Source organism: Pan paniscus, chromosome 12 (assembly GCF_029289425.2).
Source record: "Pan paniscus chromosome 12, NHGRI_mPanPan1-v2.0_pri, whole genome shotgun sequence".
NCBI classification, from domain to species: domain Eukaryota; kingdom Metazoa; phylum Chordata; class Mammalia; order Primates; family Hominidae; genus Pan; species Pan paniscus.
The window spans coordinates 82,446,525-82,463,232 of record NC_073261.2 but is presented as its reverse complement, the minus strand read 5'-3'; the positions used below and the strand labels follow the sequence as shown (position 1 = coordinate 82,463,232).

The 16,708-nt window shown below is 37.2% G+C and overlaps 1 protein-coding gene across 1 annotated transcript in view; it reads right to left on the bottom strand.

Moving 5' to 3' along the window:
- The window catches only part of LRPPRC (leucine rich pentatricopeptide repeat containing), a 109,306-nt gene that overhangs the window by 67,453 nt on the left and 25,145 nt on the right, over positions 1–16,708 (bottom strand). Inside the window, exons 12-14 of the mRNA XM_003822643.6 lie at positions 7,169–7,287; positions 4,114–4,207; positions 961–1,027 (exon numbers count right to left, since the gene is read on the bottom strand). Of these exons, the coding sequence (XP_003822691.4) occupies positions 961–1,027; positions 4,114–4,207; positions 7,169–7,287 (280 nt within the window). The remainder of the gene's footprint in view (positions 1–960; positions 1,028–4,113; positions 4,208–7,168; positions 7,288–16,708) is intronic.

Genomic DNA, 16,708 nt, shown 5'->3' with positions numbered 1-16,708 from the left:
GAAAGATCCAGTGTCATTAAGCCTACAACTTCAAGTGGTTCAGCCAAAAAGAAAAAAACGTGTGTGTGTGTGTGTCTGTGTGTGTGTGTGTAAGTACTTTCTGTGTAGAGAAAGAGGGTATGAGACAAAGTAGACACGGCAAAATATTAACAACTGGCAAATCTACACAAAGGGTATTACAGAGGATGGGCACAGTGGCTCATGCCTGTAAACCCAGCACTTTGGGAGGCCGAGGCAGGTGAATCACCTGAGGTCAGGAGTTCGAGACCAACCTGGCCAACATGGTGAAACCCCATCTCTACTAAAAATACAAAACTTAGCCAGGCGTGGTGGTGGGCACTGGTAGTCCCAGCTACTCAGGAGGCTGAGGCAGGAAAATCACCTGAACCCAGGAGGCAGACGTCGCAGTGAGCCAGGATCACACCACTGCATTGCAGCCTGGGCGACAGAGCAAGACTCCGTCTCAAAAAAACAAATCAAATAAAAAAGGGTGGTATGGGAGTATTCCCTTTCACTATTCTTTCAGCTTTTATGTTTATCTATTTTCAAAATAACAAAATTGGAAGGGCAAGGTCATTAACATTCTCTGAGCACACAGAAGGGGAGAATGATACTTTACTGTATAAAAGTCACCTTGCAATTAAATGCTCAAAGAATAAGCTGAACATACATATGCAAATTGGTCTGTAACTCCAACTTGCCATTTTGAAACAGGATTTTCTTCCTGGAAACAGGATCTTTACCAAACCTGTGTGCATTTCTCAGAAAAGATGACACAAAGCTGCCTCAATTTAATTCAATGACTTAAAAGAAAAAATTAAACAGGCAAAGGTTATTTCAGGTAAACTGAATGTACACTGAAAGATAAGAATATTTGTATTTTTCCTCATGCAATAAGTCAAAAGGACAGGAGAAATCAGTCCATGTTCAGGCAAGGAACATTTAAGTTGATCATCTTACCTCCTGAAGCCTAGCAGTAGGCTACTTCTTATAGACTGCAGCGAGATAGGCAATGTATTTGATTTCACTGCAAAAGAAAATGACCATCATTAAATCTCAGACCAAACAAATTTAAAAACCCTGTATTATCAAATTGAAAACATATTTATATCAATACCTTTTAGTTTTCATTTTCGAAATTGTATTTAAAAAATAAAAATGTTTTCATACAAAATTAGACAATGCAGTAATATATATCTGCAATATAAGCTACCCTTTTAATGTATTTTTAATTTTCATGAATATATACAACTAATTAATTTATAAATATCCTTTCCTATAAATGGCAATTACTAACATACCAGCAGACTCAGAGTCAGCCTGGTACACACACTGAGGCTGTATGTTGTTGGACATGGTGGCACCATGAAGAGAGAGACTGTAATACCCTACAGGACTTGTTCTTTAAAGACAGCACATGAGAGGAAAAAATCTTTTCTCGGAGAGGTGTTGGGTTCTGTTGAACCATTCATACTTTCTCATTTCATTTTCCACTATGATCAATGACCTGCACTCACACAAGAGTAACCACCTAAAGTAATAATAAAATAGGTCATACATCCGTTATGTTATTGACTTCTATTGATCTTTCACTTTTCTGAGTATTTGTTTGCTCTACTACTCATTTTGACATTTAACAGTCTACAACCTTGTATGTTTCAATGCTGACATTATAAGCCTGATTTGCCATTGTGTAAGAATCACACCTTACACTGACTCTTCACATAACCCTTGCCAAACTAGCAAGGGATGAGATCACAGTAGGCATTCCCTGAATTTATTTTTCCCTGTAATTGTACTAACATGGGACCATGTTATAAGTAATAGAGTTAATCTTTTCACTATAAATGTAATGTGGCTACTGAATAATACAAAAAGGATGGGATTAGAGAGGAATTCATAGTAGAAGCAAATTCTGAAGACAATAAATACAGTTTAAGTGAAGGTTAAGGTACCTGGTTTCATTAAAGAAAAATCCCATGGGAAAAGTCATGGCCCATTTTAAGTGTTCATCTCCCCAAAAATAACAAATTAACCCACACACATAAGGAGAATTGTTTTAGATCAGCTGCTATATTCCTTGAACAAGGAGCCTAAGTTTCTCAGTGCTTTTATAGCATTTGAAAATCTAAAAGTCACTTTTAAAATGACCTGCACTGAGTCACTCAAGGAATTTTAAAGGGAACACCACCACATGCCTCTCAGCAGCTTTTAATTTTATGTGATCAAATTAATTTTCCATGCCTACAAACACAAGTGGGAAAATGTTCTCTACTACTCCAAAACTTAATCAAGATAATCCATTTACTGTTCTCTACTACCTGACATTTCCTGTGATGTAGTAACCAGTCGTGCATTCCTAAGAGCTGCCTAAAGCACGTACCAGCAATCATAGAACGAACCGCTCTTCAAAGACTTGTAAATCAAAGCTAGAGTAGAAGGCACTGACAGGAAAAGCTCAAATACTTGGCAAACTTCTTGGCATTTTTCTTTTTTAAATCTAATAAACAACCTCTTGAAAATTCGTTTTTATACTATTCAAAATAGTATTCTACAGAATATTGTCAAGTTTTTATTCATTAAAAAGATGACCAGAAACATCTCAGCTAGGAAGGCTGCTGACAAAAAGCATCTAGTTTCCTTAGCAACAAACAAGCCTGAAAAATCAAGAGGTTGACAACGAAGTGGAATGGATGATATGATAAAAGGAAAAGGCAGCTCTCATGGATCCACCTCGTGAGCCCAGATTCCTCTGCTAATGCTTCTCTGTTTTCTTCTTGTCAGATTGGAAAATCTATATAGTATACAGAGTGGAAGGCAAAATCAATACACTCAGATAGCAGCCAGCAATAATACTCAATATTTGACTCAAATAACTACAAAAGTCACCATTTTTCATACTGGACACTTTGCCTTTCCCTTACAATATTACAACAAATATTTTAAGCGACATGCACAAGTAATACATACCAATAACCTGGTTGGTATAAAGGTTCCACCTATACAGTTTGAATATAACATTAATGAGAGCTTAACTGTTAACATTTTAGGGAGCTAAAAATTAATTATGTCTGTGTTTTGTTTGTAAATGACATATTTTTCAGAAGATCTGAAAAACTGTCAAGCAACACCATGGACGTGTTAAAAAATAAGGTCTCTTAAGAACGTCTTATTTATTAATTAAAAATAAAATACAGGTCAGGCGCAGTGGCTCACACCTGTAATCCCAGCACTCTGGGAGGCTGAGGCAGGCGGATCACTTGTGGTCAGGAGTGGTGAAACTCTGTCTCTACTAAAAATACAAAAAATTAGCTGGGCATAGTGGCATGTGCCTATAATCCCAGCTACTCGGGAGGCTGAGGCAGGAGAATCGCTTCAACTCAGGAGGCAGAGGATGCAGTGAGCCAAGTTCGCACCACTGCATTCCAGCCTAGGTGACAGAGTGAGACTGTGTCTCAAAAATACATAAAATAAAATAAAATAAAGTGCAGTATGGTGAAAAGAACAAAGCTAAAGTCTGAACATCTTACTTCTGGTTCAAATCACTAACCTTGGGCAAATCATTTAACGTCTCTATGCCTTTAGTCATCTATCAATGGAGATAATTGTATTAACATGTGATGAGCATTATAAAGCATGCTAGCATTTAAAAATGTTTAGAAAACATTTGCTGTGTTTTTGTTAATGAAGACTAGAAGTCTTTATAATACATGTTAGTTTAAAAAACACTTCAGAAACAATATCGCATTTGATTTTCACAACTCCCCCAAGTTAGGTAGTACTATCCCTGTTTAGTAAAAGTGAAGCAGAGAGGTTAGAAGACTTCTTCTAAATCACATAATCGGTGGCCAAATTATAAAGAATATCCACGTCTTCAGGGTCTCCAGTCCAGCCTTCAGTCTAACACCATATTACATATAATATTCAATGTCCTTATAACATTAAAATTACTTCCAAATTATCCATAAGTTCAACTCATAAACCGTTTTATCAGTCTGGCTTTAACAAAACATATAAACCTTCCTTGCTTTCATTGCATGAACCACCCTGCATGCCCTCAATAGTAACTGAAATAAACATCTATCAAGTTTACCGCTAATGTTGTATACTTACAAAATGATAATACAAAGTCTAAGTTCCCATTTGCTGCTTCACTTCTCAATCCAGCTTGAGAAAACATATCACTATCAGACAGACATCCATTTTCCTGGAGATAAAGCATATATCAATGAGAATACATCTCAGCTAACAATATTTTGATACGCCAAAGATCCTGTTTTCCTGATTATTTGAATCACCATATTCTCTGATTTTCTAGAAAAATAGATAAGCTCAGTAATTGAATTTTAGCAAAAATTTAAAGATGACATTTCAGCATTCTAAGTTAAATGCTTATCTTCAAATACAGATGGTCTGATGCCTTTAGAGGGCCTTACTTCCAGGATGAGTTTACTACTGAGGACACTAGAATAATTCTCCCATTCAAGACAAAACAAAAATTCAATGCATTAATCTAAAATATTTTGGGGCATACAGTTTGGCCAGGATCTAATTTAATTTAATTTAACTCAGAGAGGCTCATCACTTGTCCCAACATCATTTGTTTAACAATTTAAATATATGAGTCAAAATTTAGCTCAAATACATTTATTCAATCATTTTATTATAGTATATTAAAAAACCACTTAATCAGCAATAAGCAAGGATAAAAAATAAATTATGGCATACCCATACAATGAAACAGCATACAAGCATAAAATATATTTTGTGGAATTAAATACTGTTATGAAAAGGTGTCAAATGAAAAAAAGTTCATCATGAAACAAATATATGAGAGAAGTGTAATTTTTCTTCAGGTCTCTAGTAAGCCAGAAACAGAGACTTTTAGGGGGAGTTTGAAAGTAATGAAGCCAAAAAGAAGTAAGTTTTTAAAAGGAAAATAAGAATGTTCTTTCTTTTTATTAAACTATAGCCTCTGTCAAGTTAGGTGGATAATAGGAACAGTATAATAAGAGTTGCTCGATAATATGAACAGTATACTTTTTTGCTAAAAGAGATTTCTCCAGCCTATTATACATCTGAAAGAACATACATGCTAAGCAATGACTATCTCAAGGAACTATGGACAGATTGTACAGCCCTACCACTTACTTGTGTTCTCTAATTTATCAACAAACATTTATTATGTAATTTCTGAAAACTAATTTAAAAATGTACTTTTTAATGCCCAGCTGAAGACAAAAGGCATTATCAGGTAGGGCGCAGTGGCTCACACCTGCAATGCCAGCATTTTGCGAAGCCTAGGCAGGCTGATCACCTAAGATTAGGAGTTTGAGACCAGCCTGGCCAACATGGTGAAATCCCATCTCTACTAAAAATACAAAAATCAGCTGGGCGTGGTGGTGGGCACCTGTAATCCCAGCTACTTGGGAGGCTGAGGCAGAAGAATCGCTTGAACCGGTAGGCAGAGGAGGTTGCAGTGAGACCAGATCGCACCACTGCACTCTAGCCTGGGCGACAGAGCAAGACTCTGCCTCAAAAAAAAAAAGAAAAAAAGCAGATCAATACTGTGAGTTCTATTAAGCACTTAACAGAGTAGTTGTTTTCAAGCCCAAAACACTCAATACTACTGAAATTCCAGCAATGAAGGCAACATAGTTGAGATGAGAATGCATGTAACCAAATTTGGGATAAGTTTCCAAATTAGATCTGCTGTTCCCTAAGATAAGTCACTAGTGAGAAAGCCAAAGCAGTAACCACAAAGACACTGATCTGGGGGCTGTATTTCTGCAAAGAAAGAAAACATCTGAAAAAGTAAGAATATGTGGGAAAGTTACTTAAAAAATTTTTTTTAACAGTAAAATATGTATAGTACAGGCTCAACATACTCCACTAAGAACTTAGGGAAAGAGGTGAAGACACTGAAGATATAAACCCTAACACTTCAGAAGACTGTAATTATGTAATTATTTTAATGAAAGAAACACTCTAACAATATTAGAAAAATCAAGGTATTACATGAATGACTGTGTAGGAAACATCTTTTAAACAACATGTTCCTTATTAAGTATTAGGTGCTCTGCCATCTTGTTCCTAACTGCACAGCACTTTTTGTTTTGTTTTTGTAATTCATATATTCAGCGCTAAGCATTCTGTTTTGAAAGTGGAAAACGCAACCTTTGCTAATCCAATGCACTGTCCCAATCAACATCTTCATGTGCCTCTTCATCAACAGCTTGCCTACTCTGCTAAGGACCAGAAGTAGAAAACTTCTGGTAGAAAAACAAAGGTTTGAAGTTTAAAAAAAGAGAGAAAGAGAGAAAGACTAGTATATATACTATTAGTGCATTTATGAAAATTTATGGGAAGTGAAAAATAACATTCAAAAAGTGAAAACTGAAGCAGGGCACAGTGACATGTGCCTATAATCCCAGCTACTCAGGAGGCTAAGACAGGAGGACTGCTTAAGCCCAGAGTTCAAGACCAGCCTGGATAACATACTGAAACCCCTGTTTCTTTAATAAAATAAAATAAAACCTAATTTATAAATGAAAATTGCAGGGGCATTTCAGGACGGGATTAGGAGTTAATATTGTTTTAATTTTTCCCGATATTGGCATATTGTCTTTTTAATACACAAGAAAAAAGCTGCTTTGTCTTTTTGAGTTTTGAAAGTTTAACCACTATAAATGTTATACCAACTAATATTTTTACAAAGCTTCAGAAAATTGTATACAGGGCCGGGCGCAGTGGCTCATGCCTGTAATCCCAACACTTTGAGAGGCTGAGGCAGGTGGATCACCTGAGGTCGGGAGTTTGAGTCCAGCCTGACCAACATGGAGAAACCCTGTCTCTACTAAAAATACAAAATTAGCTAGCCATGGTGGCGCATGCCTGTAATCCCAGCTACTCGGGAGGCTGAGGCAGAAGAATTGCTTGAACCCAGGAGGCAAAGGTTGCAGTGAGCCAAGATTGTGCCATTGCACTCCTGCCTGGGCAACGAGAGAGAAACTCCATCTCAAAAAAAAAAAAAGAAAAAAAGAAAATTGTATACAGATTTGACCATTTTGAGTCCTCAGTTCAATGACTTTTTTGTGTGTCAACACTAAACATTAAGGAGGAAAGATATCCTCTTCAATTATTAAATTAAAACCACACTTGTACTCACCTGCAAAATGGCACGTGCTGAGTTTACACTATCAAAGCATGGAATCACATAATCTGTATATGTTTCCTGATCAGGATGTACTCCCAATTCTTGCATTCCTTTGAGGATTTCAATTATACCTACCAAATAAAATGTAGAAGCACAGAGATAAAGAACTTAGAATAAAGTAAGAAAAGATCGGTAAGTTCAGTTCAATTATTTTCTGAATCACAGTATAAGAAAATTACTCAGCAATTCGTTTGTCTAAAAGGCAGAAAAGAAACAGAACTGTGAGATACAATGATAAAAAAATTAACTCCTTTCTTCACCCCCCTCTGTGAAACAGTAAATTTCAAGAAAGTATCCTTGAAATTATAAGTATAAAGAAACTTGAAACAATTAAGCAATGTGCCCAACATTTCTGGCACCCCAAACAGTGATTATAATACAACACTGCTATTATAGAGCAATGATGGACTTGAACACAAAAAATTTGACCAGAATAAATGCTGCAAAGAGAAGTGACTGATTTCAAAACATGTTTTCAATTAAGCACTTATGTAAAAAGTTCCCTAATTGTTACTAATTTCTGATTTCATATTTTACAATGTAAGAATGAAAAATTAATAGAGAACAATTTAATGAATTATTGTCTAATCATATTTAAAACTAACTTAAAAATCAAATAAGTTGTTTCCTCTATCTCATTTCCCACTCACAAAAATCTCTTTTAATAACTTCTTAAAAATTAAGTCATTTCATGTTTTCAGAGCTACAGTGAGTTTCAAATAGATCCAGTTAATTCTAGCCAACTGTCAGATTACTCAAGTATCACCTAATTTGACAGAGGCCACAGTTTAATAAAAAGAAAGAACATTCTTATTTCTCCTTTTAAAAACTTACTTATCTTCAGCTTCATTACTTTCACATTATTAAAACTCCCCCTAAAAGTCCCTGTTTCTGGCCTACTAGAGACCTAAAGATAAATTACATTTCTTTCGAATTTGTTATATGATGAACTCCAGCACAAATAATTGACAGTAAATTCCTACTGAGTACAGAAAAACACAAGCAAGTCTAACTACATTATAAATACCTGCACATATCTTTTAGATAAAATTTAATTATGTAAAAAAAACTATAATTTTTTTAAAATTTAGGTTATGAATCAGAATATTTTAACTTTAAACAGTTCACCATATACAAAATTACCAAATACTGGCCTAAAAACAGACAAATAGACCAATGCAACGGAACAAAGAATCTAAAAATAAACCCACACACATATAATCAACTAATTTTGACAAAGGTACCAATAAATGGTGCTGGAGCTGCAGGCAGTGGTTCACACCTATAGTTTCAGCTATTCACGAGGCTGACGCAGTAGGACTGCTTGAGCCCAGGAGTTCAAGTCCAGCCTGGGCAACAGAGCAAGACCTTGTCTTTTTTTGAGACTGAATATTGCTCGGTCGCCCAAGCTGGAGTGCAGTGGTGTGATCTTGGCTCACTACAACCTCTGCCTCCCGGGTTCAAGCAATTCTCCTGCCTCAGCCTCCAGGGTAGCTGGGATTAAAGGCGCACGTCACCACGACCAGCTAGTTTTTGTATTTTTAGTAGAGATGGGGTTTCACCATGTTGGTCAGGCTGGTCTTGGACTCCTGACCTCGTGATCCTAGAGATGGGGTTTCCCCATGTTGGTCAAGCTGGTCTTGAACCCCTGACCTCGTGATCTGCCCGCCTCAGCCTCCCAAAGTGTTGGGATTACAGGCATGAGCCACCACGCCCAGCCTGGACCCTTATCTTATACAATACACAAAAATCAACTCAAAATAGATTAAAGACTTAAACTTGAAACCATAAAACTCCTAGGAGAAAACACTGGTCTTGACAATGACTTTTTGGACTTGAGACCAAAGCACAGACAATAAAAACAAACAGTGAAGTGGAACCACATCTAACTAAAAAGCTTCTGCACGGTAAAGGAAACAATAAAATGAAAAGGCGACCTATGGAATGCGAGAAAATATCTGCAAACCACGTATCTGATAAGGGGCTAATATCTAAAATATATAATAAGGAACTCACAAATGTCAATAGCAAAAAAACCCCAAATAATTCAATTAACAAATGGGCAAAGGATCTGAATACACATTTTTCCAAAGACATAAAAATGGCCAACAGGTTTATGAAAAGATGCTCAACATTACTAATCATCAGGGAAATGCAAATTTAAGCCACAATGAGATATCACCTTACACCTGTCAGAATGGCTACTATCAAAAGTCAAAAGCGATTAGACAGTGGTGAGGATGTAGAGAAAGGGAACCCTGGTCTACTGTTGGTGGGAGAGTATGGAGATTCCTGAAAAACTTAGAAGTAGAATTACCAACAATCCCACTTCTGAGCATACGTCCAAAGGAAATAAAATCACTATCTTGAAGAAACATTTGTTCATCCCAGCATTATTCACAGTACCCAAGATGTAGAAACATGCTGTCAACAGATAAAGAAAATGTGGCATATATACACATAAAGAATGGAATATTATTCAGCCTTAAAAACAAAGAAAATCCTGTCATTTACAACAACATGAATGAACTTGAAGCACATGCTAAGTGAAATAAGCCAGATACAGAAAGATAAATACTACATCATCTCACTTATATATGGAATCTATTAAAAAAAAAAAAAGTTGAACTCTGTTATGGGACTGGGGTGTGAGTGAAAAGGGATGATGGTCCATAGGTATAAATTTTCAGTTATACGGTAAATAAGTTCTGGACACAATGTACAGAATACTTGATATTTGCTGAGAGAGTTGATCTCAAGTGTTCTGGCCACAATATTTTTTTTTTTTGAGACGGAGTTTCGCTCTTGTTGTGCAAGCTGGAGTGCAATGGTGCGATCTCAACTCACAGCAACCTCCACCTCCTGGGTTCAAGCGATTCTTCTGCCTCAGGCTCCTGAGTAGCTGGGACTACAGGCGCGCGCCACCACGCCGAGTAATTTTTGTATTTTTACCAGAGACGGGGTTTCATCATGTTGGCCAGGCTGGTCTCAAACTCCTGACCTTGCGATCTGCCTGCCTCTGCCTCCCAAAGTGCTGGGATTACAGGCATGAGCCACCACGCCCGGCCAATACAAAATTTTTAAAAAGGTAACTAGCTAAAAAAAAATAAATAAAAGCCCAGCACGGTGGCTCACACCTGTAATCCCAGCACTTTGGGAGGCCAAGGCAGGTGGATCACCTGAAGTCAGGAGTTTGAGACCAGCCTGGCCAACATGGCAAAATCCCATCTCTACTAAAAATATAAAAATTTGCTGGGTGTGGTGGCACACACCTGTAATCCCAGCTACTAGAGAGGCTGAAGAAGGAGAACTGCTTGAACCCAGAGGGCAGAAGTTGCAGTGAGCTGAGATCACCCCACTGCACTCCTGCCTGGGTGACAGAGCCTCCATAACTAGCTGAGGTGATGGATATGTTAGCTTGACTGTGGTAATGACTTCACAACGTGTACACATATCAAAATGTAGCCAGGTGAGGTGGCTCATGCTTGTAATCCCAGCACTTTGGGAAGCCAAGGTGGGAGGACTGCTTGAACCCAGGAATTTGAGACCAGCCTAGGCAACACAGGGAGACCCCTGTTTCTACCAAAAAAAATTTTTTGAACTAGCCAGCCATGGTAATATGTGCCTGAGGTCCCACTGAGGCTGAGGTGGGAAAATCTCGAGCCTGGGAGATCAAGGCTGACAGAGTGAGACACTGTCTCCAAAACGTCATGTTGTTTATCATATAGATAGATGATCGATTGATAGATAGACATATAGATCTAGCTACACAATTATTAATCCTTCATACCTCAGTAAAGTTGGCTGGGAAGAATAAATAAATAACCTAATATCTTCAAATCTAAGAGGTTTAAATGTATTTTTCAAGATGTAAAAATAATGTTTTTAATTAGCCAGGCATGGTGGCAGGCGCCTATAATCCCAGCTACTGGGGAGGCTGAGGCAGGGGTATTGCTTGAACCCAGGAGGCAAAGGTTACAGTGAGCCAGTATCACGCCACTACACTCCAGCCTGGACAACAGAGCGAGACTCGGTCTCAAATAATAATAATAATGTTTTTTTAAAATCCCTAAACAAAGCATGTGCTTACTGAAATTTAAGAGAACATGCATGTAGAGTTGGTCCACACTGCACACAGAAGCCTAACAATACTTGTAAGCGAAATTTAAACTATTCCTCTAATAATTCACTGGGTATCACTACTAACAACCTTGATAACTACCATAAAAGATGGCAAATCCCACTGTGCTCTTCTTTGTATGAAAAGATTACTAAGCACCTGACATGATGACATAGCTAAGTTGCTTCTGAATTCCTAGTAATAGATTTGTGTTAATCTTATGTCCTCAGTGTCCTTTCTGACCAGTAATAATTGTTTCCAGGACAAATATTATTTAGTTAAAGTAGACAATTATTATTTAGTTAAAGTAAACGGCTAAGTTGCTGGTGAGATACTCTGGTGAAATGACAAAAAAAAAAAAAGGCTTTGGACTTTAAGGACCCAGCTCTCCCCCTTAGTTCTGGTACTTAATAGCAATGTAAATCTAAGCAAGTCGTCGCATGTTTCTGAGCCATAATTTGGTGGCTTACACACTAGAAATGGAAATATGCCAGGAACTGTGCTTCTAGATGCTTTTACACATATTGCTTTGCTAAATCTTTCTAACTAACATCCATGGACTATGCAAGGCAATATGTGTCGAAGCACTTAATAATTTTCTGACCTATAAGAGTCTATGCCTATTGAATAGATGGAAGTTCCAAGAACTGAAATATTATACATAGGCATGGAAGAAATTCTTGTGGTCTAAATTATTAGGGCAAGATTGCAGACAACAGAACTATAACATTCTGGAAAAAAAGAATTTTCAATATTACCACTTGGCTTAGATCAGTATGTCAAACTCCAAGGTTTCAATCAGGGTTTGGGTGAGCTTCTCTACATAAAGAAAGCTGAAATGCCTTTAGAAGTCAACTAATCAAGTGAAATAAGCTAGACACAGAAAGACAATACTGTCTCACTTATATTAGAATCAAAAACAGTCGAAAACTCACAGAAGCAGAAAGTAGGACAGCAGTTGCCAGGGACTAGGGTGAGGGAGATATTGGTCAAAGGGCACGAACTTTCTGTTAATAAGATGAGTAAGTTCTAGGGTTCTAATGTACAGCATGGTGGCTACTATTAGTAATACTGTATTGTTTACTTGAAATTGGTAAAAGAACAGATTCTAAGTGTCCTCACCACACTCATGCACACAGGCATACACACAAATGGTTAACTATGGGTGTTGAAGGTTTATGGTTGTTAATTAACTTGACTATGGTAATCAGGACACAATGTACCTGTATATAAAATCATTACATTGTACACCTTGAATATATATAGTTTATGTCAATTTTTTAAAGTGGGGTAAAGAAAGTCAATGAATCTTCTAACAAAAGTATAAAGTAATTTCTCCAAGATCACAAGCATAACTTGAGTAAGAAACCAAGTCTCAGGCCGGGCGCAGTGGCTCACGCCTGTAATCCCAGCACTTTGGGAGGCCGAGGCAGGTGGATCACAAGGTCAGGAGATCGAGACCATTCTGGCTAACACGGTGAAACCCCGTCTCTATTAAAAATACAAAAGATTAGCCGGGCGTGGTGGCGGGCGCCTGTAGTCCCAGCTACTTGGGAGGCTGAGGCAGGAGAATGGCGTGAACCCAGGAGGCAGAGCTTGCAGTGAGCCGACATCACCACTGCACTCCAGCCTAGGCGACAGAGCGAGACTCCATCTCAAAAAAAAAAAAAAGAAACCAAGTCTCTTAATTCCTGGCAGGTGCTTGTCACACTACAAAAAATGCTAAAGCCTACATGTTTTTCCTGCAATCAGAAGGAACTGGGATTAAGTCCTTGTTCTGCCACCAAAAAGGATGATTTTCAGTGGCTCCTTGTTGCCAATATAGGAATGATGATAATAAAGCTCCCCACTTAACTCTCAGGGTGATCACTAAATTTAAAGGAAAAAATATGTGCAGAATCCTCAAACTACTAAATAACTGGGTGTGTGGTGTTTTGTTTTTGATTTTTTTGTTTTTTGAAACAGCGTCTCACTTTGTCACCTAGGCTAGACTGCAGTGGCAACGATCAAGGCTCAATGAAGCCTTGACCTCCTAAGCTCTAGCAATCCTCCCACCCCAGCCTCCCAAGCAGCTAGGAGTACGCCACCTCGCTCGGCTAATTTTTCTATTTTTTTGTAGAGACAGGATTTTGCCAACTCTCCAAGGCTAGTCTCAAAATCCTGGGCTCAACTAATCCCCCTACTTCAGCCTCCCAAAGTGTTGGGATTACAGGCGTAAGCCACCACACCCAGCCTAAATAAATGTTAATAGGAGCAATAATAACTTAATTTTTTTCAGCTGTATCAAAATACTGTAATAATACATAATCCTGACAAGTTTCTCAGATGATAGATTTTTCAGTGTTTGAAAACTGGCCACCAAATTGACTGCAGCTACAAGATTCTTATTCTTATAGGAAACCCTTCACCCCATCTTCTAAGCCTCAAATATGTTTCATTCTCTTAGTTCTTCATTTTTCCAGTAACATTTATCAGAAGGAGGAGTATGTTCTGCTCATTTAGATTATCTATGTTGCTGGCATTTTTAACTTACATTATCTTTCTAACTGAAACTAAAGCAGGCTCAAGAAAACCTGGGATCCCACCTTCTGCTCAATCACTCGCTCAGGCAGCCTGAGAGAGCAGACAAAGAAAGATATTCTGTTCAGTAACCATAGTCAGATGGGGGGAGAGAAGCACTTACCAATAAGAAGGAAAGACTGATCTATCTGAACAAATTCTAATAAAAAATACAATTCACATTTCTTTTCACAAGAAAAAGATTAAAATAATCTTACATTAACTTAGATATAGATTCCAAACCTCTGTGAACACAGAAAGGCTAAACTAAGACTAAATAATCTAATAAAAATATTTCAATATAGCCATGAGAAAGTTGATCAATCTAGAGGAAAGTCTCCATTTAAAAAGTTTAATGAGAATTATAACAGCTCACAAACTATCAGGAATGATATATGATTTGCCTGAACAACTTTCACCAACTATGTCTGTTTCATTCCACAGGATTTTACACTCTAGCCAGCGCACTCACTTTATTAGGAGGCAACTGCTTCCTCTTTGAAAAGTAAGTTCCGCCAAGAGTGGTGGCTCACGCCTATAATCCCAGCATTTTGGGAGGCTGTGGCGGGTGATCACGTGAGGTCAGGAGTTTGAGACCAGCCTGGCCAACATGGTGAAACCCCGTTTCTACTAAAAATACCAAAAACTAGCTGGGTGCAGTGCCGCATGCCTGTAATCCCAGCTACTCAGGAAGCTGAGGCAAGAGAATTGCTTGAACCTGGGAGGCAGAGGTTGCAGGGAGCCGAGATAGTGCCATTGCACTCCAGCCTAGACAACAAGAGCGAAACTGTCTCAAAAAAAAAAAAAAAAAAAAGGAAGTTCCTTCTATTCAACCACTTCACTCAACTGGCATTTGGGCTTTCTGATCAGCCCTTCTTTACGTATTTTATCCCTTTCACATTCTCATTTCTATGTTTTCTAAATATACCCAGGGATATAGATCCATATTCATTACAGGTTATTTCCTGAAAGTCAGGCCAACTGGCTAGAGATGCATTATTCTAAGTGACAACTTTTCACTTGTGCCACAGAGATAAATACTAGTAAGATAAGCCATGAGGAAGTAATTATAAATATCTTTCTTGGAGGTTGGTGATGGCTAAATTTGCAGCCAGAAAAATTCAACAGAAACTTGATTATTATACAGGGCACATGCCCTCAGGACCTCCTGAGGCTGTGTCACAGCAAAAAAAAAAAAAAAAAAAAAAAAAAAAGAAAGAAAGAAAGAAAAAAATATATATATATGTTTTTTAAAAGAAAAAAAAGACACTTGATTATCCTATTGTTGAAAACTCTTGGTTCCACTTTGATCCCCAAATATCTTTGATTTTCTGAAGAGATGTATTTATTCCTTATGAAACACAGCACATCCTCCATCACTGCAGTCACTTTCTTCTGTGATTTCTACCATTTTATATGTAACTTTCACTGGACAAAGAACAAGTTCATTGCACTAATAAGAATGTTACTTTCTTACCTTACACTAAAGAAACTATAAAGAATACATACAGCCATTTCTCTGTTATATAAAAGAAGACTGTAGAATATATACTTTACTATCTTTCAGGACCTACTGCAAAGAAGAATATATTGTTTTCAAAAATTGTAAAACTGACAATCTCTTGCACTCTCAGAACACACAATATAAAAGCATAAACTTTTATATTTTTTCAGACAAAACCTTCAACGATTAAAAAATTCACTATCTCTTTTAGCAATGTTCTTCGTGTAAAAACTGGCAACTAATTTTTAAACAGCAGCTAAGAATTTTTAGAAAATAAACACAGTATAGTACTTACAAAAGCTGAATATGGAAGGGTTATAGTATAAAAAAGGATATTTTAAAAGGAGGACAGAAACCCTCTATTCTAATCCCAGCCTAATGACACCTAGACGTGGAAGCTAAGGTCAGTCACTGAATGTCTGTGTGGCCCTCAGTTCCTTCATTCACGTAATGTGAGCTTTCAGTACAGCACTTTTAAAATCTAAATTCTGAGATTCTAAGACAAGATGGATTTGAGATAAAGCCCATTTTCTACTATTTCAACTGCTACAACCATAGAAAGAAATTACCTAACTCTTTTATGTTTACTAAGTAGTAAAAATGTAGTAACCAATTCAACTGTGACATGGTTGTGGAAAGCAGATTAACCTGATGAACAAACATTTCAACTGGCACCAAAAAAATTTTCATACTTGTGTAAAGGTGGACAATACTAACATGCCCGAAGAGTTTGATGGAATGATGTCAACTTTCTGTGGTTCCAAAACACTGGGTTATAGGTTACCTTTTGGAGCTTTCAGACTGGAGGATATACAAAGAGTTAATCAAACTAGCATATTGTTTTCACAAAGATTTTTCTAAAAAGGATTTAGAGACTTTTATAGCCAGAAACAATTAGGGAATACTTGTTTCACTATTTCCTTTAAACCAGAAGACGGCTGTACATTTAAAGTAAAATTGCAATATGAAAGTCTGCTAAAAGCACTTTTTTTGTTGTTTGTGCATTCTGTTTGTCACCCAATGTCACACTAACAATTCTGCATCTCATTCCAAAGCACATTATACTTCGAGATAAAATGAAAAAGACCATTTTTTGTTTCCCCAAGGGGAAAGTACTTCTGCTAAAAGCATCTTTTTATGAGACTACTCTTTCTGAATTACCAATAATGCAAACCGAAGAATTAGATACTGTACTCTAAAATTTAATATTTGTTCAATTCTTATTCATATCCTATAGACATCCCATGTGTACAAGGGAAAAGTATGATAAATGCTTAAACGTACTTAAGAACCTGAAAGATTGAACATT